The sequence below is a fragment of the Pyrgilauda ruficollis genome, unplaced genomic scaffold (genome assembly GCF_017590135.1).
Source record: "Pyrgilauda ruficollis isolate IOZ18807 unplaced genomic scaffold, ASM1759013v1 scaffold2, whole genome shotgun sequence".
Classification (NCBI taxonomy): domain Eukaryota; kingdom Metazoa; phylum Chordata; class Aves; order Passeriformes; family Passeridae; genus Pyrgilauda; species Pyrgilauda ruficollis.
The window spans coordinates 7,903,703-7,928,049 of NW_024519206.1; the positions used below are offsets into that span (position 1 = coordinate 7,903,703).

A 24,347-nucleotide genomic window follows, 5' to 3' on the forward strand; every position below is an offset into this window, starting at 1 on the left:
GTGATTAATCATCAAAAGCACTTAACTTGAGACTGGGAAATGACAGAGCTGTTTTTGCCCTACCAATGCCCTCCCACCATCAAACATTACATCTTGTTAGGACTAAGACTACATTTATTAACAATGCATTAGCTCTCCATTCAACACGGAAAACAATTAACAATTTGGTTGAGAAAATTTTCATTTCTATGGGAGCAAAAACGCTATAAGCTATGGATAAGCTATGGAAACATCACTACGCTTTCAATAGTTATCCATTAAAAAGGAAAAATACATTGTGTACCTGTTACAGCAAAACCACACTGCATTTCTTCACACATTGAGGGCTGCTAAGGAGCTCCTGATCTTTACAATAATGTAGAATCATAAAATAGTTTGGGTTACAAGGAACCTTTAAGGGTCATGTAGTCCAACCCTGCTGCAATGAGCACAGGTGTCTTAAACTCTGTGTGAGATCAAGTTGCTCAGCCTTGTTCAACACGACCTTGAATGTTTCAAGAGATGGAGCATCTATCATCTCTTTAGGAAAACTCTTCCTGTGTTTCACCACCCCCCGTAAAAAAAAAAAAAAAAAAATTCTCTATCTAGTCTGAATCTACTCTTTTTTAGTTTAAAATCATTACCACTTGTCCTATTTGAACAGAACATGCTACAAAGTTTGTCGCCATCTTTCACATAAGCCACCTTCAAGTACTCAGAGGCCACAATAAGCTCTCTCTGGAGCTCTCTAGTCCAGGCTAATCAACCCTAACTCTCTCAGCCTTTCATTGCAGATGTTCAATCCATCTGATAATTTCTGATCATCTCTGCTGGACCTGCTCCAATAGGTCCACATATTTCTTGTGCTGAGGGCCTCAGTGCCAGATGCAGTACTCGAGATGGGTTCCCATGGAAGTTGAGTAGAGGGACATAAACACCTCCCTGGACCTGCTGGCCACAGCTCTCCTGGCCCAGAACACAGTTGCCTTTCTGGCTGTAAGTGCATACTGTCAGCTCATGATCAGCTCTTCACCCATAAGTACCCACTTTTCTGAAGTGTCCTCTCAATCCTTTCAATCTCCAGCCTTTACTAACACAGGACCTTGCACCTGGCCATGTTGAACCTCAGTGTTCACACAGGACCACTGCTTGAGCTTGTTCAGGTCCCTGTGCATGGCACGCACCCCTCAGGCATATCAACCAAACTACTCACCTTGGTGTCATCTACATATTTGCTCAGGGTGCATCTGATCCCAGTGTGTCTGCATCAGTAATGAAGGTATTAAAGAGTACTGGTCCCAGTATGAACCCCTGAGGGACACCACTTGTCACCAAGCTAGAGCTGGACATTGAGGTGTTAATCATTACCCTCTGAATGCAGCCATCCAGCAATTCCTCCTCCACTGAACAGTCCACCCATCAAATCCTTCTTTCTCCAATTTTAAGAGAAGGAGATTGTGGACAACTGTGTCAAAGGCCTTAGGGAAGACCAGAGAGACAACATTCATAGCTCTTCCTTGTGCCACTGATGTAGTCACTTCATCATGGAAGGCCACTAGGTTGGTGGAGCAGGCCGTGCCCTTGGTAAAGCCATAATGGCACTCTGTAATCCCCTCACTGTCCTCCATGTGCTTTAGTAGACTAACAGCATGTAGGTCTTTAAATGTTATTTTATTCTTAAATGGATGAGTAACACCCCTACAATTCATTAATACCTATTTTTACACTGACATTAGTCACTCTCCTAATGTACAAAACTCATTCCATTCATGTCAAGACGGTAACAGTAGTATGTCATGGGTTCTTGATTCTGGTTTTGCACAGGAGTCTGACAAGACAGTGAGAGCACTGCAAAGCACCAAGCATACAATGAAAGCAGAACTTCTGAGAACACAGGCAGAGGATAACTTCAGATGACTCAGTGTATAAATATGAATCAAAAACAATCTTGTCACTGATGCAGCCCTTGCAGCTGGCTAAAATCAGTCTTTGAATATAACAAAGAGGACAAAGACCATGTGCAAAATATTCTATATATGGCAAAACCATAGGAGATAAGAAAACAAAAAGATCCAAGGGTAAATGTGCAAAGAAAGGTCAGAGAGGGCAAAACCACTACAGCATTGTCCCCATTCAAGTACACCATACCAGATCATCTTATTTATCCACCCAAATCTTCCTTTACTGTCAGTGAAGAAAAGAGGTGGTTTTTGGTTTGCCACCCACCAAGTTTTGCTAATGTAACTCAGCAACCATAGATAGCAAAATCAGTGGGTGAAACAGCATCCACAGGGGTCTGTGTTTTCTGCTCCAGCCTTCTGCTACAGTAAGAGTGATAATGGCAGCACAAGAGGAAAAGACTGAGCACAACACGTAGCGATTTCTCTCTGGGGGTATTACTTTCACCGACCGCCTCTGAGTAGGAGTCCACGAGACTGAGTAGCACTGTGCAGCTGTATTGGCGTGTAAGATTTGTTCAGGTCCTTGCTAAAGCTCAGAATAAAGTATTGATGTCAGACAGCTTCCAGAAACCAGCTTTTAAGAATGCCATTTTGACTTAGTCCTTTCAACATAACATACTGTACTTTCAAATCTAGTTTATGCTAACCAGAGGAAAAAAAAGTCTTTGGATGTGCCTACTTTTTGTAAACTCTCAATAGCAGAACTGACAAGCTCCCTCCCCACCTTCCTGATTTCTTTTTCATGTAAGCATTTTTCATTTCAGTTATGTTGTTTAAAATGCAATGTTGGCAATGAGATATTGCTAGAGGCTTTGGACTGATGCCTTCTGAAGCTTCCACTTTTCCCAGCTTTTACTGGCTGCAAAGAATTTGTTTCTAGAAACATATAATTTTAATAGCAAAATTACCCCAAAAACATAAATGGAATTTAATTGGTTACAAAGTAATATTTTTGACATAATCAAGGAGTTGTTTGGGGGGCGGTTAAGGCATAATTTATTAATTCTGGTTAAGGTACACATTTTTACTCCCACAGGCAAATAACAAACTGATTAGTAAGTGTAATAAAGCAGTTTATTTGTCTGACAACTGGCAGCTAGAAATGAATAACTTACTTGATCAATTGCCATTTTAAAGAACATTAAAGCTTCTCACAATTATGTTATCTATATGGTATGCAGACATATAACAATACAGCATTACCCCTATTAACACAAGTCATTTAATATGATGTTTCTGCCAGGTTTTGTACCTTTCTACATAATGCAAGAGGAAGTAATTACTTTTTGTACTGAAAGATTGAAGAACTGACATCCTTTCAGATATGCAAAGAATTTGACCATAGGAAGAACTAAACATGATAGCTGCTCCCAATCAATTTTTTTCTGATATTCAAAACCATGCATACCAGTTTGAGAAAGTCAGAGCTTTCCATTTAGCTCCTCTGAATTCTGTAGTTCTCACATGGAAATAGCCACCTGTCTCTGGGAAGGTGGTTTTCCAATTTGTTACATAAAACAAAATTCTTCCCGTGTTCCTTAATTCAATTACTTTGTCACATAATATCAACAGCAGCCAGCTTTTAGAGACTCTGAGCACACATATCTCTGATGGTCCAGCCTTGCTGAAGCCAGTGGATCTCAGCCAACACAGAAAGCCACCACACACATTTCAGTCAAATGTTATGCAATGGAATAGACTATTATTCATGTACACAATCACCTTTTTGAGATCAAATGATACTTCAGTGATCCAGGTTAGGAAATATTTACCAGTCAGAAGTTCAGATGAACTACAATACACTGACTTGAGAAGGTCCATGGAGACTGCCTTGGTTGCCCCTACTTTTTTACTTTAAATACCTTACATTCAATTAAAAAGAAAACCAGGAGAAAATATGATACTAAAATCACAAAACTTTCAAGAAAAATTGAACAAGTTAAATTCAAATGAGATATGATATAGCTTAACATGCAAAGACAACACAAACACATTCAGGAAAGTTATTCTCATTTCAACCCAAAACCAATACAATTAACTCCATTCTTCCACTGCTCTCAAAGAATCACATTTAAATCTGATTTACAAAGAGAATTTATTTTAAAGTCTTTGGCAGAAAATCAATTCTGAAATGCTATTTTGTGCTACATGAGAAAGAATTTTAAAAAGATTTTTGACCTAACAATTTAAGTTTTAATAACTGGAAATCTATGTTCTAGATCACTGAAAACTACAGTGCAGAGTTTCTCTTTTATTGCCATTTCTTATTAAGCCTATCTAAAAAACTACAGGCCTACTAAGAATATTAGATTTGCAACATAATGTTCTGAGAGACTAGATGTAATTTGATTTTCATAATGATGCTTAAGGTGTCAATAATAAATATTTTAACAAGCTATATATTCCCCTATGAAGGTGTAGGAACACTAAAGAAACACCACGGTTCATTCTCTGGACTCATTATTCCACTGTCCAAGTTGTGAACCACCTGTCAATTATCTTTTACCACAACTTCTGGAGAAGACAAGCAGTGGTACATTTTCCTAATTTTCTAAGTACCCAAACAATCTACCATCACTAATGACTGTTATCACCTCAAACTAGGTCCTTAAAGCAGGGAAGCACTATACATCTCATTAATGAAGAATTCAAGAACAAATTAAAGATAGCAAATTTTGCAAACAAGCCTGTGGCTAAGTCATGATTTCTTACATCTCTGACTTGGGCAGTTCATCTAACAGTTCCTCCTGTTGCTAGTGCATGCTTCTCCTATCTCCTTGCATAACACAATTTCTTACCAACTCTTCCCCTTCATATATCACTTACTTTCTCAGCAATCTTTTTGGTTTCTGTGAGTAATCTCAGTCCTCAGATGCAATGTTAAACAGGAGAATATCCACCCTACAGCTGGAGGCTTCCCACTTACCATGTTTTCCAGCAGTCTGCAACGCTTACAGGTTCTAGAACAAGTTAGCATTAATACTAACACATAGAGACAAGTTAGCATTAATACTAACACTAAGAGACAGCTCTTTTGCTGCATGTTCAGGATTTGCACGTACGTTTGAGATGAAAGCACAAAGTCTGCAAGTCAACCAATGCAGTACACACACTCTTTGGCTATTATTAGTAATCACTAACAGAACTGCTCTAGCATTAGGTGATAATTCTACAAGGAAAAAGAGGTAAACTATCATTACATAACCTACCTTTCAACTAACAAATTGCTGATTGATTCAATTGCTTACTGACAGTCTCCATGGCAACAATTATTCCATGTATCAAATAATATCAGCAGCATTTAAAAATGTCAACCTCCTCCACCTGACCTATCTGCATAATAGGGAATCTGGATCTGTTCTACTTTAAAGCAAAACTCATCACACATCAATAAAATTGCTAGAAAATTCCTGATTTATCAATCACCATTTTAAGCTGTACAGTACAAAGCACATTACAGAGTTCCATTGCTGTATAGTACGTACCCCATGTTCTTTAGCAGCCATAACCACTTTTGAAACAATATCTTCTTCAACAAAAGGCCTCACAGCATCATGGATAATCACTACTTCTGGCTTCTGCACCAAATGGCTGGAAAATTCATTCTCTGCAAGCACTTTCAGTCCATTGAATATTGACCGGTGACGAGTTATTCCACCTTCTACTACTGTAACTCTTTTGTGGCCATATTTTTCAACTATAGTCTTCATTGTTTCAATATTTTCAGGAGAGACCACCACAATAATGTCAGATATCCAACTGATCCTAGAAAAATCAGTACAAAACCAAAGAAAGTAGACATAAATGACTAAATAAAAGGGGAGCTATATGAAACAAAGAAATTAATAACATCAAAAAAAAAAAATCAAGATGGCTAAATAAAGCACCTCTAAATATACCCAAGTTCATGTTTTTGTACTCCACTCCTTAAAGGAGAGCTATAACAGAAGATTTATACCAATGACACTAGAGTTCTGGGAAGGGACTTGCTTCCAACAACCATTTTGCAGAGGGGCACATTCTGATAACTCTTCAAAAGCCTTGAAAACATTTCTTATTCCAGCATCATTCCTAACTTCAAATACAGCTTCTAAATCAAACAGGAACAGTTTGCTAATCAGTTTCTAACAAACTGGTAAATCCTGTGTTCTGGCATACTCCATGTTCCAGTGAAGCACATGGTGTACAAGGAAATGAGACAATCAAGAAAAGGTCTGAAACAAAGATCACTATCAAAACAGGCATGAGCATTAATTGATAGAATGGTAATGAATGAAAACTGTAACACTTTAATATTGACAGGAAACATTACACTGGCAGTTTGAAAAAATACATATATATATTTATAAACGCAAAGGTTTCTGCTGTAGGAAGCTAGAAAAATGTAAAAACGTAACTATGCTAGTCCATAATACCATATCAAAAATACATTTTTAGAGATCTCCAAGATTTTACTGTTGGTATCAGTCCTGCTCTAGAACTGAAGGGTTGCGTGGGGGGAAGTGAATGACCCACAGACCACAAGATTAAAACCAATCACAACTTCTGTCAAAGTATTTAGAAATATAAATTATAGTAATATGTGGCATACTGTACTTCAAAACAACAGAAATATCACAATTCAAATCCATTGCAGTGTCCTATTTTCTAAATACCTATGTAAAGATCATTAAAAATAGTAATTGTGTTCCCTTTCTGTGTCTCCACAGATGGCAGAAGAGCATTTTAGTCAGACAAGAAACTCACCAGATGAGCAATGATTAAAAGAAAAATTACTATGTTAAAATTACCCATGTGTAGCTTACACACCCAACTAGGGAGAAAGAGAGACAAGTACAATACACTGACTAAAACTACTAAAGCTACTGAAACTAATATTGCAGACACGAGAAGAATGAAAGTACTAACAACTAAATATCTGCAGTTAGAAAAATAAAAGTATGAAATTCACAGTCCAGAAATACACAGGCTCAAGATACTGATTTCTGCAATGACACATGAGAACACATTGCCTGGGAACCATTCTTACTTCAAAAACAAAATTAATCTGTGTTACAAACCAGTTGCCTAGAACTACGTGAAACAACAGAGCATTTTCCACCTTATTAATGGGGGGTAGGGGTTGTAATTAATAATACTCCATGGAAAAATATTTCAATGAATTGTAAAATAGCTATTTAAAATAAAGTCCTATTAGCATTCTTCAAAAGAAAAATACTTGTCCTTATGTTCATTTTACTATTAGCAAAGGCAGAAAATACAGCCAAACCAACATATTCTCAGCATTCTTTAAGTATTGAAGTTGCCCAAATGTAAAATCTGAATCATGTGGTTTCAAGTTTCATTTCAACTTGTCACTCACCACAGGTCCATCAAAAGATTTAAAAATCTCTCATATGATTTCTGGCATACTCTCATATTTAACTACAAAACATAGCACTTCCACATGACTTCAGTTTGGAACTAGGGCAAACTAACTGGATTCATCTCAGTTCTTCTTTTAAATACAGAGAGTCAGTCATTTAAGAAAGCAAAATCCAGGAAGAGCTATTTCACACTAATTGAGAACAAGAGCTCTGCATTTTGATTTGCAGAAAGACTGCAGCCTTACACGGTACCCAGAAACTGGACAGTCTGCACAGTCACTGTGACTGTGTCACAAGAGCACTGACATTGCCCTTTCTGGAGTCAAAGGAAACAGATTATGAGGCAACTGGGTAGTACACAGCATCTTCTGAGAAGCGGGGAGGAGAACACAAGTACTGGCCAGCCTGTGATAAATCTCTGCACAGAGGGGGTGGAATGGCTCAAGGCCTCCAGTGGTACAATACACCAAAAAGTGACAGGATGCGGTCACAGCTCCACCCTGTGTCTGCATAAACACATTTGTAAACTTGAGTATGTCCTCCTTAAACGCATTCTGGACTCACGTTCTATAATTAGAGCTGGGATTTAGGGATGTAACATATTCATACAAGAGCATAAAGGTATCCTCCAGATTGATTACATACAGAACAGCTTAGGGTTTGTCCCACTAAAACTCATTGAAAGTACTAATCCAGTGAAGTGGCTGCAAATTTTAATGAATGAGGGCTGTGTACCACACAGGTTGCTAGCCCTTCTGAAGATCTGCTTATGGAACTGTTGCAAAATGTTTTAAAGGAGTAGTATACACTCAATCTGGCAATAAATTATTTTTTTTCCCTCCCTTAGTTTGTCACATCCTTTCCTTCAGAAACATTTCACACTAAAATAATAATCTACTCAGGACTGTGTAGATTCCAGTTTACTGGATTTTCCAGTCGACTGCTCAAATCCAGTTTAAAAACACCATTTCAAATACCATTTCAATTTCATAACTGTAATATTGGATCAAGCTTCAGAAAGAATCAGCATGACCCATGAAAAAGATCACAATTCTGTACCCCAACGTGCTTTAACAACACACAACTCTAATGCTTCCAGACAACACAGGCTGTGGTTCCAAAGTAGAAAATCAAGTCTGACCAAATGCCCACTTACAATCACTTTTCCACTGCCTTGGGAGGACCCCAATACTAGCAGAAAACAAACAATGAGGCAGAAAGGACTATATGTTTCTTTCCTGCAGCTATCCTCCTCATCATCACCTACTTATAGACTTACTGCCTAGTAAAATATAGCATTGTTCCAGTAAATTTCTAACAGAAGTGCAAACACAGTAGCTGAGTTAGAACTGAAAGTAGGGGAGCTCATTAACTCTGCAACAGATTAAGCTATTCCTTCAAAACACAGGCTGCAGAGGAAATGAACTAAGCCACTTTGAAACTGTATCACCTAAATGGCATGCTGAGGTACGAATGTGACCCAGATTTAACCCTCTACCAGTTCACTCACGTAGAATCCAGGGCTGAAATCTGATATAAGGCTCAAATACCCACACTCCATCTCTTGCAACTCTTACACTGCCACTAAAAAACTTTTGAATATAACCTACTGAGACCAGCAAAACAAGGCCAGAACTAGGGAGTTACTGCTGAGATGGCTTTAGCAGTGTTACACAGGATCTTTCACTGTCATAGAAACTTTCACAGGGGCAAGATAAATCACTATATTACTTTTGCTAACCTTATCAAAAACCAAATGAGAAAAAGAAGCATCAAGAACACAATCAATTTGCCAAATGCAACTTCCTTTTGCTCCATAAAAGCTTTGTTATGAATTTATTGATATATGAAAAAACATATTAATACAAATGTATCCTTACAGTACAAAAATGGAAGCAGGAAGCTTTTACAGTAGATTAAGAAAGTTTGGAAGATCTCATGGACAGAAACCACTCCATTTTTTCCAGAAATAAAATACTCCTTATGAGTCAGACATGATAAAAAAGATACCTCCATAAAATTTGCTGTAACTATTTTTTGTTCATAAGCTATTTAAAAAAAAAAGCTAATTACAACTAGACAAAAAGAAGTATCAGAGTAGATTCATTTAACAAAACTGTAATTGTGTGACCTATAGAGCCAGTGAATATGCATCAGCCAATGGAGAAAAACATTTGGCAAATAACTATGCAAGACACTATGCAAGAGGTGTTTCTTTGGGAGCTTCCCCAGGGGATTTTAAGATACCTCCCCCTGTTGTAAGATATTGCAATAAAGAAAACAAAGCTGTCTGAAACCTTTATGGAAATTTTTAATTCTGACAGTGAAGATATCAACTCTGCTTTCCTCTTTTATAATCACTCATTGTACTTGCAACAACTGGCGAAACATGAACACAGCAAGAATAGCAGCAGCATATTTTTTCCACAACTATTTTAAAATCAATCTTTACCTTAGTTTGTTTTCCTCTCTACAGATCAGTAAAATATACATGCATGTGTGCATACAGAGCTAAGATTCCTCCCTGCCTCAGAAAAAGAATTGAAAAGCTTCTATTCTAACAAACATACTTACACCAAAAAGAAATCAAATGAAGGACAAACTCTGCTAGTTGCTAGGGAAGCAAAAACAAGGAATGTCATTCTAAATCAGTTGAACTTGTTGCAAAAGCCTTGCATAGTTCAACAAAAGCAGGAACAAATTCAATGGGAAAAAGAGACATTTAAATTTTCTAACATACTTTAATTTTAGCCTGAAGGTAGGGCCTGACCTTCCTATCAGGGCCGCTGCAGTGGCAATTAAAACCAACAATTTCTTCCTACCCTAGTTTTGTTCAGCTCCTCTTCCTCAGGGTATCATCTGTGATTATTATTGTCAGGCCAATGTTCTACATGCTGTTATCCTATACAACAGGATGCACTGCTTATTCATTCATGTCTGCTCTTGTCTCATCTGTCCATTTTTCCACATTAATATTTAAGAGTCTCACTACTTTCAGCTGAACAGCATAAAAATCTTCTTCTACTGATCTTTAAAAAGCACATGCAAAGCAGCTGCACATCCTTGAACTGCTCATTTATTTTTGTCTATACACTGCTACCTCTTTTCCAGATTTAAAAAAGCTCCAGAATAGACACACCAGCCAAGATGTCCAGTTCAACAGAAGTTATTACAGGCTAATGAGTCAATGACCCACTCAATTACATCAGGTAAACAACAGACATAAGATATAGTATCAAGCTAAACACAAAATCTGTCATTTCTGGGTAATTATGTGATAAATTGCAGTTTCTCAATATTATACGCTCACGCTTACATAGACACAAAGTAAGAACAAGGTACATTCTTCACATTTTCAGAGCCAGAAGTAAAAGTGTTAAGATGAAAATGAAAGCAACCCCAAGCTTTGGAGTACATCTGCTCCCAGCTCCTCATACACATCTATACCAATCAACACTCCAATCCAGAAGAGGTGGCAGGAAGCTCTGCCTGACAGAGCACTGGCAGGGGTTATTGCAAAAGCAAAATTCCTAAGCAAAAGCACCAAGCTGCTACTGTCACAATCAACTTGATTGAAATCTACAACTCGAAACCAACCTTTTAATTTTTTCCATCTCTAGATCAAATGTAACACTGTTGCTCAAAGTATGGCTATTTTCTCAGAGCTTACTGGCAGTAAAAATAAAGAATTTTTTTTTTTTTTAGATGCATAACATTTCCTTCCCAAAGCTCACCCTGTTCTCTTTTCTATGTCTCCAATACACTGAGTGAGGATATAATTCTTCTCTATAGATTCCCAAGACATTTGGCAGAAATTACAGTTGTGGCAAGCTTTGGATTGGATGCTTTGCTTACTGATGTGCTTAGCTTTGCAACTGGCTGCTGTCGAAAATTAAATAAAGAAAACAAGCAGTATTTCTTTCATAAAGTAACAAGTGACCTGGGGGAAGCCTCCCTGGGTGGGAACAGAAAAAGAGTCCCAATTTTGAAGTTGTACAAGTTTCCATGTGTTAAGAACTTTGGGAGAGGCTGGCAATTTTACTTCTTTCACCAATCTCCACTCCTCCCCATTTATTCTCTCTAAAAATCTAAAGGTTTGTTTTTCTATAGGTTACTGCAACACATCCAGAATTCCCCTTGACACTCTGCTCCAACCTGCAGTGTTTCAAGTGACACTAGATACAAGACTTACATTATGTTAACATTTGACAATAATATATTAACTGTCAGTCACATGCCTAGAACTCAGCAGCCTTATGGAAAGGAAAAGCCTGGCTGTTAAGAAATCCCTTTACTTTAATCCTTTGTTCCAAGACAGAATCATAGAATGTTAAGGGTTGGAAGGCACCCTAAAGATCATTTAGCCCCAGACTCCCTGCCATGGGCATGGGTACTTCCCAGCAGACCAGACTGCTCAAGGTCTTATCCAAATGGAACCTGGGTTGGGGCATTCACAACCTCCTGGGGAAACCTGTTCCGGCTCCTCACCACCCTAACAGTAAAGCATTTCTTCCTAACACCTAACCTAAATTTCCTATCTTTCAATTTGTACCCATTACTCCTTGAGATATCACTACAACATAAACATGGAAAAGTTACACTTGCACCTTCACACTACATAAACCATCAGCTTCTAGTCCAGCAACTATAACTTAAGCATTTTTCCTTCAAACTTCCTGCTGATGCAAGGTGTTTTACCATGTGCAATAGTGGAGCATAATGCAATGATGGGATGAATGTACACCAGCGAGTTCATTCATCCCATCATGAGGAGTGGATCATTTTCCGAAGCCTTTGGACATTGTAAAGGCCATCTCCAATGGTAGAATAGATCTCTTTCCAGGGCTGATGGATAGTCCTGACTGTCTCCAACAGCTGCGGTGGCTCATAGCTCACCAAACCAGCCAGTGCAGCTACACAAACCCTCGAGCTTCGAGGCTGAGTGGGCTCGAACAGATGATCTCCCAAGAGCCAAGGAATGCGGCACAGCCTCGAAGCATGGACAGGGCTGGGGAAGGAGGGCGGAGAGCCTCCCGGGATGGCGGCGCTAGAGCCAGGCTGGGGTGGGGGAAGCGCCCGCGTCCCGCCCGGGACTTCGTCCCAGGTGAGGGGGCCCAGATACACCTCGTTCCCTTCCTAGTGTGACCGGGCGGGAAGGGACGGAGACCGCCCTAGTGCCCAGGGCCTGAGGCGAGGGCAGCAGGGGCTGCCTGCGGCTCTCCGGGGCCCGGCGAGGGCCGGCAGGAGCCCGCGGGGCGCGGTCGGAAGCCGAGCGGCGCCGGGCTCGTTACCTCTCCATGGCCCGCACCGCGTAGCTGACGAGCGGCCTCCCCTGCACGGCGCAGAACTGCTTGGGGGTGGCACCGCCCAGGCGCTCCCCGCTCCCGCCCGCCGGCAGCACGGCCGACACCGACACGCCGCCGGGCGCGGCGCCGCGGCTGCCGGGCTCCATCTGCGCCGGGCCCGGCGGCGGCTCCGCTCCGCGCCCCCCGCGGCAGGAACAGCGCAACCGCCCGCCCGCCTGTTTTATTCGCCCACGACGTCCGCGATCCAAAGAATCCAGCGCCCGCCCGCTCGCCTGCCCCCGGCGCACACCGGGCCCTACCGCTCGCCCCCCCCGCGCTACGCGAGCCCCCGCAGAAGCGCCCTCGGGCCCCGGCAGTCCCCCGGGAACGCCCGGACCGCGGCGAGGGAGCGCCCGGGGCAACGGGGCACGGCAGTGGCGGCACGCAGAGGCACTACGCAGGCACGGCCGCCATGGGCCCTTTAAATGTCCGGCACGCGGGTGGCTCGGGGCGGGGCCGCGCTGAGGGGCGGGGGAGGCGCGTCCCGCCCTGTCCCGCCGGGAGCCGCGCCGGGAGTGCTGTGTCGGTGAGGGGATAAACGCAGCCCCAGTGGCGCCGAGGGAAAAGCAGACGGAACCCTGGGCCCTGTGTGTTCGCGAGAGCCCAAGAGGCTGGTTGGGAACACCTGCTGAAATGTGGTGATTGTTTCCCTTCATTCTAGCAGGGGGAGATTGGAATAGGATCATATTTGAATTCTTAAGGTTGGAAGACCTCTTAAGTCATCGAGTCCAATCGTTAGCCTAGCATGGCTGTATTCACTGTTTAACTACATTTCCCAAGTGTTACATCCACACACCTTTGGAACACTTCAGGGATCAGGACTCTGCTGCTTCCCTGAGCATTCTGTTTTAATGTCAGACCATTCAGTGAAGAATTTTTTCCTAATATCCAACATAAACCTCCCCTGGTGGAACTTGAGGCAGTTTCCTTTTCTGTCCCTTGCAACCTGGGAGAAGAGGCCAGTTCCCACCTGAGTCCAGCCTCCTTTCAGGCGGTGTGGAGAGTGATGGGGTCTCCCCCGAGCCTCCTTTCCTCCAGGCTGAGCAGCCCCAGCTCTCAGCCACTCGTCACAGGACTTGTGCTCCAGACCCTTCCCCAGCCTCTTTGCCCTTCTCTGGACTCCGTCCAGCACCTCAATGTGTTTTTGAAGTGAGGGGTCCAAAACTGGACGCAGCACTCTGGTGTGGCCTCACTGATGCCAAGAACAGCAAGACTACCACACACTGTTTCTGATACAATCCAACATGCCATTGGCCTTCTTGGCCACCTGACTCATGTTCAGCCACTGTGAACCAGCACCCACAGGTAAAACTTGGCCGTAGTTAATTCACTGCAAGGATCTGGGATGTTCCAGCTCATCTCATGGTGTTAATATAAGCAGTGATGGCCCAGACATATTTGGAAAATTCCCAGGGCTAATATCCATTAAATGTCAGAGAAGACACAGCCTGGTGATTTCCAGTCAAGACATCAGTGAGGTGGCAGGTGCCAGGGCAAGCCAGGAAGCTGAGCCAGTGGGTGCAGGTCAAGGTCAGGGAGGCATCAGACCAGGTGCTGACATAGGAGGCCAACATTAAAAGTAGCTTAAAAGTAGCTCCCAAAGCAAAACAAGGAAAGGGAGGTTGAGAAGAGGGTTGCTTCTAGCTTTTTCATAACAGCTCTTACTAGTGGAAGGACTGTTTGTATTTGACAAGTTGGACTCCTTAACTCATCCAGGCTTGAAGGTGGGGGTACTCAGGGCCCTGGCCCTTACCTCTTTGATATTATTTTTAGGAAAAATTCAGTGTCTTATATGCAGGCTATCCTAAAATGACCAAAATCTTTAGAGTCTGCAAAATTTCTTTATATCTTTGAGAAGATAGCTTATTTACAGCTTTTTGGGTTTCTCTTAGTTGTGTTAAGAGGAACCTAAGAAAAACACATACAGAGACCTTTCTGAGGAGTAAGCATGAAAGTTTATGTGCCAGCTGGGCTGCTTTGCCAGTGCCAGCTGTGGACTGGAGTAAAATGATCATGCATGCTTGCAAAGGCATCATAAGTAGAAGTCATACAGTAGGACTGAAGTGATCCCTCCTGGCAAAGGCAAGACTCCACAAGTATTCTTGATACCTGCAGCAGCAAGAAAGTCATGCACAGCACAGACACTTTACATGCAGAGGTGTCAAGCTTTTGGAATGGAGACTTTTTACCAGAGAAGGAATTAGCTAGAAATTGAACTGCCTTCCTCCCAACAAGTTGTTGGTCTCATTGTCTTCAGGACAGTTTAGCATGTGGGATTTTTTTTTTTAAGCCCATTGGCCCAGCAACTGTATTAAACTGTTTATGGGGGGGTTTTAGCAGGTCTTTTATTTTCTTTTCTTGGAAAGCATTTCACTACCTAATTCCTGACTGATGACATGTATTTGTCTGTTGTCTCTTTCAGGATTTCCAAGTTTGTACTGTGAGTCAACATCACTTCATTACTATTAAATGCCCAAAATTAATTTTTCTTCTTAAGCTAGACACCTCTAATATCCATGATCATCTTAAATTCTGATTTTTTTCTTGCAGAAGTTTTATACAAATGCATTCATGGAAGGTTATTCTGCAGCATTCCCATTTTTCCGTTTTTTTCAGTGTAATGTATTCTGAATTCCTTTCTCAGGTCTTCATGCATTCATTCATAAAAACGACCCCTCTTGTTTTCCTTTCTAGAAGAAAAAAAAAAGTTCTTTTTAGTTTCATGGCTTCTCACAGTGTACATGAGTTCTGAGGAGTAGGTAAGTAAGACATTCACAACACCAAAACAGCCTTCAGAACTATTTTCCCCTTCCTTTTTGGCATCGTGGTTTTGTATGTCTTCACCTACGCACACACTTTCTTGTGCCCAGTACCTTCTTTCTTGTCCAGCCAGTGTTTCCCCACTTCATTTCATTCATTAATATTAACTTCTGTGAAGGAACATATGCCAATTTTGTTCTGTTCTTGCTCTGAAGTCCATTTCCCTTACTATGGTAGGGATATTACACTTGATCAATCCAGAATAAATTGTATTTGATGGATGGACTTTGGTGGATGCAGACTTCAGTGTCATCAAATCTGTTGTATATCTTGGTGAGATTTTACAATCCAGCGAAAAAGCACTTTGAAGCTGCTTTTGGCTGCACTTGAACATGAAATGTTTCAGAAGTTCTCATGCTTTCCACAGTCCCTGTGGAGTCAAAAGATTCTTGACTTGTGTTGATAGCCCCAGGTAATTTTTCCAGAAACCCATCAGATTTTTGGCATCTTGGTGATACTGAACTTGTTACTGTTATTTCTCCTTTTGTTTTTTTTTTCTGTTTTCCTAAACAATGCTATGGAAGGAACAGCATGTTTAGCATTCTCATATATTTATATTATGTTTTACCATGAATTAAGAAAACCAGGAGTTGGGGGTTTACACTTTTTTAATATTCATTTGTTATTAACATGCAATGAAGCACTTTGTGAATGCAGCAACACTTGGTGAATACATAATTTATCTTCAGTTCCATTCCATTATACATTTTGTATTTAATCAATATAATATTTTAGTTGCTGTGTATATATATGCATGCTCATACATAAACATTGGAAGTGGGTAAAATGTAAATTCACACATATTGGAAGAACAATTTTGCACAGTTTTTTTTCTGGATAAAAAGGGACAGAGGCAGCATTTACCTCAAAGCAAGTAAAGAGCAGGCTAATCTATCATTTCTGTGCAGGGTATAACATCTGAAACCACAGCTGTAGTTTGCAATTATGCAGTAAATATGCCAGTCATATGTTTGAAAAGAAAAGTGGGGTTTTTTCCTTTTTTTATTGGAGAAAGAAAATATGTACAAATTGGAATCAAATTACAGCAGTGAAATGCACCTGACAGTTTGTCTGCTGAGGGAAAAAAAATCATCTGTTTCTATAACTGAAACTCATAATAGGGTTTTTAGAGAACATTAAGTTATGGGAGTGGTAGATATCATTCTGAAAGGCTTCTGTGGAAAAAAATTGTGAAAGAATAAAATTTCTTAATTTAAAATTCCAGTTGAATCTTCTGTAGATGGGGTATAGCTGAGAAATTGTCCTTTTTTTTTTTTTTTCAAAACTCTTGAAACATTTTATTTTTAATGCAGGCAAAATAAGATTAATTTGCCTTTTCCTGACAAGCAGCAAGGTTCACTGGTGTTTTAAAGGGAAATGCATGTGATCAAAGAATATTTTGCAAGTTAAAGTAAATTGTAAAAGCATAATTACAAAACCCCCACAATATACTGTGGAGGTGCAAGATCTCTAAAAGACAACATAAAGATAAAAATATTACAAATCTGAGAGCCCTTCTTGAAGCTAACGTGGTATCTGTAGCATTCTGAGCAGTTGTGCAGGCTTTTAACCAGAACCTTGTGTTTGCAGGATTGTATTTCACTAATTTTATCCAGATATATAAATTTTTACTTCAGTGGTGGCAAGCCATAAAATGAACATCCAGAGCTGTAAGGAAGGAAGTGGAATGCCGGTTCTCTTTAGACAGTTTTTGTGTTCAAGTAGGATAGCAGTCTTGGCTCTCCTGAAGTCACCAATAACTGTCTCAAAACACAGAAGTCTCTGTTTACAGAAACAGACACAGGTTCCTTGCCTGTCTAAAGAGATTAGGAAGCCCCCCAAAGGATAGAATTTCAATTTTTGTCTTGCATGTCTGTTGCTGTTTGTAGCACTTTGCACAAGATCTCCAAGTTTTAGGCTTCATTGAAAGCATGCTGATTTTTTCCAGATATTTTATTTCAGTTCTGATTGATCACTAGAAAAAATAATTGTGTACCAATTTTATTTTATGCTCTTCACAATTTTCTAGTTGTTGCCTGATTCTGAGGGCGGATCAGCCCTCCACATGGTCCTCTACAAGTTTTAGACTGACTTACATCTTCACTATTTCAGTCTTTGTTGCACAGCAGCTGCCTTGAAGTATTTGCTCTGTGGTGACAGTGGTTTCCAAGTCCATATAGTGTCATAGGGAACATAGAGCTTGAGGCAGTATAATAGATGAGCTAATGTTGAAAAGGGCAGAAATATTTTCTTTCCAAAGCATATTTAGCACCTTTAGGGAAATGTTATCTTATTTCACATTAGCATATATTTATATTTGTATTTTTACAAATAAGACTGCAAAGGGTTATTTCTTGGTCTGAGATTCTTTGATGAAAGATGTTATAGATGTGTGGAATACTTAGATACAGTGTTGTGCTATTGATTTGCTTCTATTGGTATGTGGAACTGAGATCAAAACAGCATGTACAGCAAGGGAGTTACACACATGCATAACTTAAATTATGTGAATGTTGACTATCAAATATCAAAGACTGCTTACATGCCTTATATGCAGTGTGTGTAGAGCCACCTATAGATCAGATCCCTAAGGGGAATTCTGAGTGCTATTTCCTTCATAGGAAGTTCTACAAAATATATTTTTTAATAGTTGAAGTGTAAATAGAGAATATTAATGCTAGAAATGTAAAGGAAATGTGGCCTTTGAACACAAAGGAGTGTTTTCATGCTTGTGCATCCTTGTAGGTACATTGAAAAACAAGCATTGCATTTCACCTGTTGGGTCCTGTGTGCTTTATATGTGCAAACCCCTTTGACATTGTTTTACATGGTTTTGGTAGCTAAATTTCTTCTATGAATACTTGATACATAGAGGAATCATCTTGCTTGTGTGCTGTGCAAGTGCTAGAAAAAAATTGACGCACATTGATTTTGATGTTTGGCATCCATTTTAAAGCTTTGCCCTAAAATGTTCTATTTCCCCTGAAGTGTTTATCCGTTCTCTATCTGATAATCGTCTAGGCCTCTGGGATGAGGAAGGTTATTTCAGGAGCTGATTAGTATTTTGTGTACACAAAGTAAAAGAATTTAAAGATAAGTGAATTACCCTATAGTATGTAATCCAATAATTCATGAGAATGAAATTCCCTGACTGCAGGAGAATTTGTGAAACTCAGAAATGTTAAACACTTGAAAAAAGACTGCTACTGCTTTGGGAGTGTATTGGCAAGTAGGCAATGAGATGGAGGCCTCATAATTTTTCATTAGAAATGGCTGACTAGTCTTAGATACTTGGCTCTGGAAGGGTCTTTGTAGATTGCAGGTGTGTTGGTCACATGCTCAGTAATGCCAGGCTTGGGTAGGCCTATCTCAGCTTTAACACCACCATGTAGTGTGCTGTGTATAGGAACTGTGGTTTAGGGTCTTTGGCTGTCAGAGTGCCCTGAATGGTGACACTAATGAAGACATGCCAGCTGAGGGATGGAAATTGCTATGGCTATTTTCCTCTGTCACTGTGACATAAGAGCCACACCAGCCATTATGATAGTGCCTTACCATGTCAGTAAAAAAGGAAATGTTTATTTTTGACAGATGTCCAGTCATGACTGAAGAAACAGTTACCTCTGAGGAAAGACTAATGGTAGTTTCCCTTCCCCAAGATGATTCAAAGTAGAGATAGTCTATGAACTGGTTAAGTAAGTGGTGTTGAGCCACAGATGTCAAGATGCCAGTGATACAGAATGATGTAATGAAACATTAGAAAATATATAAGAGTTCAAGTTAGATTTGGAATAAAGTTGGGATTTTCATGGCTCTGAATCTTTGTTTTAATTTTGATGTGTGTATATTACCATGCTGTGTTTTATTCTTTACCATCTTCTGCATTATTTCCATAGAATGTTTGTGAAGGAATATGAAACAATACAAGTGATTGAGACAATCAAATAACACCAATGAAACTTTGCAGATTTGGTATGTATAGGTATACAAGTTTTACTATTTATTGCTGCACTGAAAGCATTGTTACTGCATCCCTTGTCATGTTAATAATGGTCCTTACTTTAAGAATACCAGGAATGTAATTTATTTGCCTTACGTCTAAGAAATATAGGTGAAGTCAGTTTGCCAGAGTTCATATAGGAGGGATTCTGTCCATGTCAGTTTTTACTCAGTAAATGAAGACTGGTTCTGACTACTCCATTGGGGACTGAAATTGCAGCAGGCAAGGCAAGGTACAATCCAACACAAAAACTGGACTTAGTCTTCATTGCCTCTTTATATGGTATACATTAGACAAAACAATCATGTGCAAGTAGTCCTTTTTCTCCTCTTCTTTTGATTTTTTAGTGCTACTTTCTAAACCTTTTGGTAGTTGGTAAAGGCTTATGCCTTAAAATGCAGTCTGCCTTGTGGTAAGGTTTGTTTTCCAAACAGTTGCTTTATAGTGAGGAAAACATGCAGGATGGTAGTCCCTAAAAACAGTAGTCTTGTCATAATCCTTTGCCTTATCCTTTGCTGACTTTTGCAGTTCTAGCATGAAAATGTCAGATTGGAAAGGATCAATCCTTTGATCCTGTTCAATTTTTAGAAAGATCAAGGTTACAGATTTTTCCCAACTGCAGAAATGTGGCTACCTGTCGTCCAACAGTTTATACAGAGATTCAGCTTGTTTAGCATATACTGCTGTGCAACCATCAAAGGTTAACCATTTTCCAACATACCAATCTAGCTGGATGCAAACCAACTACTTGATGAAAATGCTACTCTTTTTCTGAGTATTGCAGCCCTACTCATTTTACTTTAAAAAAACTTCCTGGAATTTACCTGTTCCAATACTATTGTATTTTTTCATATGTTGTTTTCTTTAGTACTGAATGCTTCAGAAAATGTATTAAGTAATGCAACCTTCTGTGCATGTGTGTGTGTGTGTGGTGTGTGTATGAAAAGGAATTGTGGGAGAGGTAACGTAAATATTGTAAAAAAATGAGCCTGGTCATTGAAACACCATGGGAAAGAGGATTTGATTTTGCAAGAGCCAGAAGTTTCAAAGGGAAGGGGAGAAACAAACAGATTTGCAAGTATGTTCTTAAGATTCAGACAGTGCCTTGAACGGTGTGTCTAATGTGGGCTTTTACGGAAGACATATGCCAAGAAGTATTAAATTAAGCAAATAAAAATGGAAATTCTTAATATTTACTTTATTCTTGGCAAAACATGTTGCAAACATTTTCTTCTGGGAGAGACGTCAAGATTCATAACTGATTACAAAAACATTAAAACAAAATATGGGGACAGTAGTTGCATAACACCTAGAAAAGGTTGTATGTATAACTCACTAGTGTATTCTTGATGGTCTTGTTTACAAAATCAGTTTACTGTAATTTTATACATGTATATGATATTTGATATATTTTATGTAGGTGGTAAGCAAGATTTTGAGCTAAATTCTTCAACAAGGAAGTCCAGGTGTGTGGCAGACTGATAGCTTTCTAAGAAACCTGTGAATGAATCTTGTCAGCTTAGGCAGTATTCATTCTCCTCAGAAATAGGGGGCTGTGGTCACTCACCAGAACAGTGCAGTGGAATGTGCATTGCTGTGAAGATGGCAGATTCTGAAGTCTCCCTGACTTCCGTGGTTCAGTGTGGAACAGGACAGACACACTGTGCTGTGCATTCTTTCCTTTGCATGGGAGGTGAAGGCACAGAGTCAGAAATGGTTTTCTGCCATGTGTATTTAGACTTGACAGTCTGCTACATCCCAAGGGCAGCAATGTTCATGGGCCAGTGGGCTTGGCAATCTGCAGATGGAGCAAGTCTTTTGAAGTCTCATGAAAAGTTGTGAGGATAGAAGAAAATGAAGAACACACAGCATATGCTGTCCTCCACATGTCATTTTGTTCCTTTCTTTTGATCCATCTTCTCTTCTTTCTCCTCTTCTAGACATACCCAGGTTCAGGCATTTAAATGTCTGAAAACAGATACACGGCAGTAATACAACCAGTTCCCAGGTGCTATAAGCTGTGCTGGCTAGTGTCCTAAAAATTGCAATAAACAAGCACAAAAGCAAAGGTTTCTGCAGGCTTTTTCAATGAAGACAAGAAAAATACACCAAAAGCAAGTGTTCCTTGCTAAAACCAAAATTTTTGCAGCTTTGCATTTTAGAAACACTCAGACCTCTGTTCTCCATCCCAACTTAATGGCCATAGGGAATTTAAAAAGGTTTTCTCCGACCCATCCCAAAGTAAATGAATAAATAAATAAGAAAATACATAAAATAATAATCTAACAAGTCACAGATGCTTAAACTTGCTTCTGCTGCAATTCAAAGTCTTTGTGCTGTAGAGTGTTTTAAAGCTTTGCATCGTTACTCCATTTCTCAGTGGCTGTTCTTGTGGTAGGGCTAGGCAAGTACTTTTCTCATTAGGCTCTCTCTCAATTCTCCGCTGTTTTATACAAAAGAACTTTAATGACTGTGCCTGGATAGCTCTTCTTTATCCAACTGAACATCAGACTTCACAGAATGGTTTATGCTTTTATTAAGTTGCTTTACAGCTTCTTCACTAAGTCACTTCTCACTGGGCCTAACAAAACAAATCAAATGTGGAACTTCTAAGCCAAGTCAACATTGCTTTTCCTCTCAGTAGTCAAAATTTAAAAATAATGCATCCAGACATTCTAAAAAGAGATTTTAAATATTTATGTATCAAAAAGCAAGTGTGCTGTAGTAATGTGATTCAGAACAGCTAAGAGTTTAAACAATGAGACAATTATACACTATTGTACAACTACTAAAATAGAGAAAGGGACAATAAATAAACAAAGTGTTCAAAACATTTTTTTGTGATTTAGTATTTTGTACTTAAGCAGATGGTAGTAAAAATCACTTTTTACAGGAGTTACCATTGCAGTTTAGTAAACAGAGCTATATTATCATTTCAGGAGATTTTGATTTGGGCCTCTTTTCTGATAGCTGAATTATTTTATTTTATTTCATTTTCCATTACATTCAAGAAGTACCATATTCCATCCCTATTAAAGAAGTTGTCCAGATTTTCATTTCTTTTAAGACATCCTCTGTATTTCTTTGTGGCTGTAAAGAAGCATTAAGAAGGCCTGAACTTCAGGTAATGCAACATCACCTCTTTTCACTTTTCATGTCAAACCAAAGGGAGGTAAGAACATGCAAACTCCCAAAATGGAGTTACAGTCCAGTGTTTCTAAAGATTTCTCTCAGCAATTAGTAGAGACTAGTTATTTTCATGGCATGTTGTTCAATAGGCCTTAATTAAAAATCAAGAGTATTTTCTTGTCATGGAAATACTGAGGTAGATGTTTTAATATTAACTCAGTAGTAGGCAATATCTCTTGTAAAGCACACTTTCCTAGTGTGTCAGTGCACATAACTCACAGAAGGAGTGAGCTGAAAAGCTGGATGTCTTTCAGAAAGATGCATGGGCAGGCTTTTTGTTGTGGGGGCGACGTTCAGGCAAAATTATCAAATCCAGTGACAGAATGTCTGCTTAGCTCATAAATCTCTAGAAAATTTTCAGGTTTAGCCTGGAGTGATGTTTATATGTATGTCAATGAACTTAAAATCAAAGCCCCTTGCTTGGCCTCCGGGAAAGGAAATGCATCATGAGAATAGGATACCTTCCAACTCTAAGGATTCCTTATAATTTTCAACTGAACACCTCCAGGTTAATACTGTAGCAACAAGACTCTCACAGTGGAATGTATTGAACAGTCCTTTCTTGATTAATGTTGTACTTCTTCAGGAAGGATATAAAGGTCAAGGTTAGAAGGACTAAAGTGATTTACTAGCAGAAATCTGTTAGGTATTTTGAAGGCTGTTATTCAAATGTCTGCTTTATTTCCAAACAAATGACTGAGCTTGGCTTGGGAGATTTGGATTCCAAGGCTGCTGGAAAGGCGAGAGCAGCAGATTTGTTACTATTATTAAATAACTGAATAAATAAACTTGTTAAAGGCCGTTCTAGTCTAGATTGCACATGTCAGGCCCTTATGACTTCCACAGTTGATAAATGTCTTAATGACACATACTATCTACCACTGCCTCTGAGAAGTGTGCCTCTGAGTGCCTCCATGCTATCAAAACAATCAGCATCTGGCTAAGTTTGTTTCTAGTAATGTCTAAAGAAAATTGATTTCCACTCATTATAAAACAATTTACCCCTTAGCTGGGAGCAGATTTCATCAACTCAAAAGTAATGAAATAGTGATGGCAGATTAACAGATTATTTCTAATTTATTCACTTCTAGTTTTCTAAAGAAGCAAGTATGAGAAATTATAAAATTATTAAGTTCTTTTTAAGTGTTTCAAATGCTTTTTAAGAAAGCCTTTTGGAATTCTGATCTGCCTGTATGATTGAACATCATTGAGAAAGTCAACTTCCACATAATTTTAGTGTAATAAATAATAATAGTGTAATAATAAATAATATTTTAGTCTAATTTATGAAAAATTGCCTAATCTGCCTCTACATTGTACTTTTTCAAAACAACATTACCTACTTCTTGTATCTATTTGACTTAAGACTTTGGGTGAAAATTTTAACATGTTTGTCTTTCCTTTTTAACTCAGAAGCAAACTTGAGATGTATCATGTCTAAAATTATTTCAGTTTAAGCAATGCTCTTAAGTAAAGACTCTCTGAGTCTTTGAGAATCTTTGGGCTCTGACCTCCACAAGAGCAATGGCCCATATCTCATCCACTGCAACTTTACATGTTAGAGATTCTCCACAAGAAACTATTTGATGTACTTGTGTAATGCCTTTTGTCTGGATCCTTGGATAGGGCCTCATGAGTTCACATGTAACAGGATGAAACAGAAGGCACTGTATAGGCCTTCTGTATT

General features: G+C 39.4%; 1 protein-coding gene across 1 annotated transcript in view; it reads right to left on the minus strand.

The window, feature by feature from the left end:
- CRPPA (CDP-L-ribitol pyrophosphorylase A) overlaps positions 1-12,944 on the minus strand; it is a 107,306-nt gene extending 94,362 nt beyond the window's left edge. Inside the window, exons 1-2 of the mRNA XM_041466752.1 lie at positions 12,598-12,944; positions 5,426-5,705 (exon numbers count right to left, since the gene is read on the minus strand). Of these exons, the coding sequence (XP_041322686.1) occupies positions 5,426-5,705; positions 12,598-12,758 (441 nt within the window). The 5' untranslated portion in view covers positions 12,759-12,944. The remainder of the gene's footprint in view (positions 1-5,425; positions 5,706-12,597) is intronic.
- Between the last annotated feature and the right edge of the window lie 11,403 nt (positions 12,945-24,347).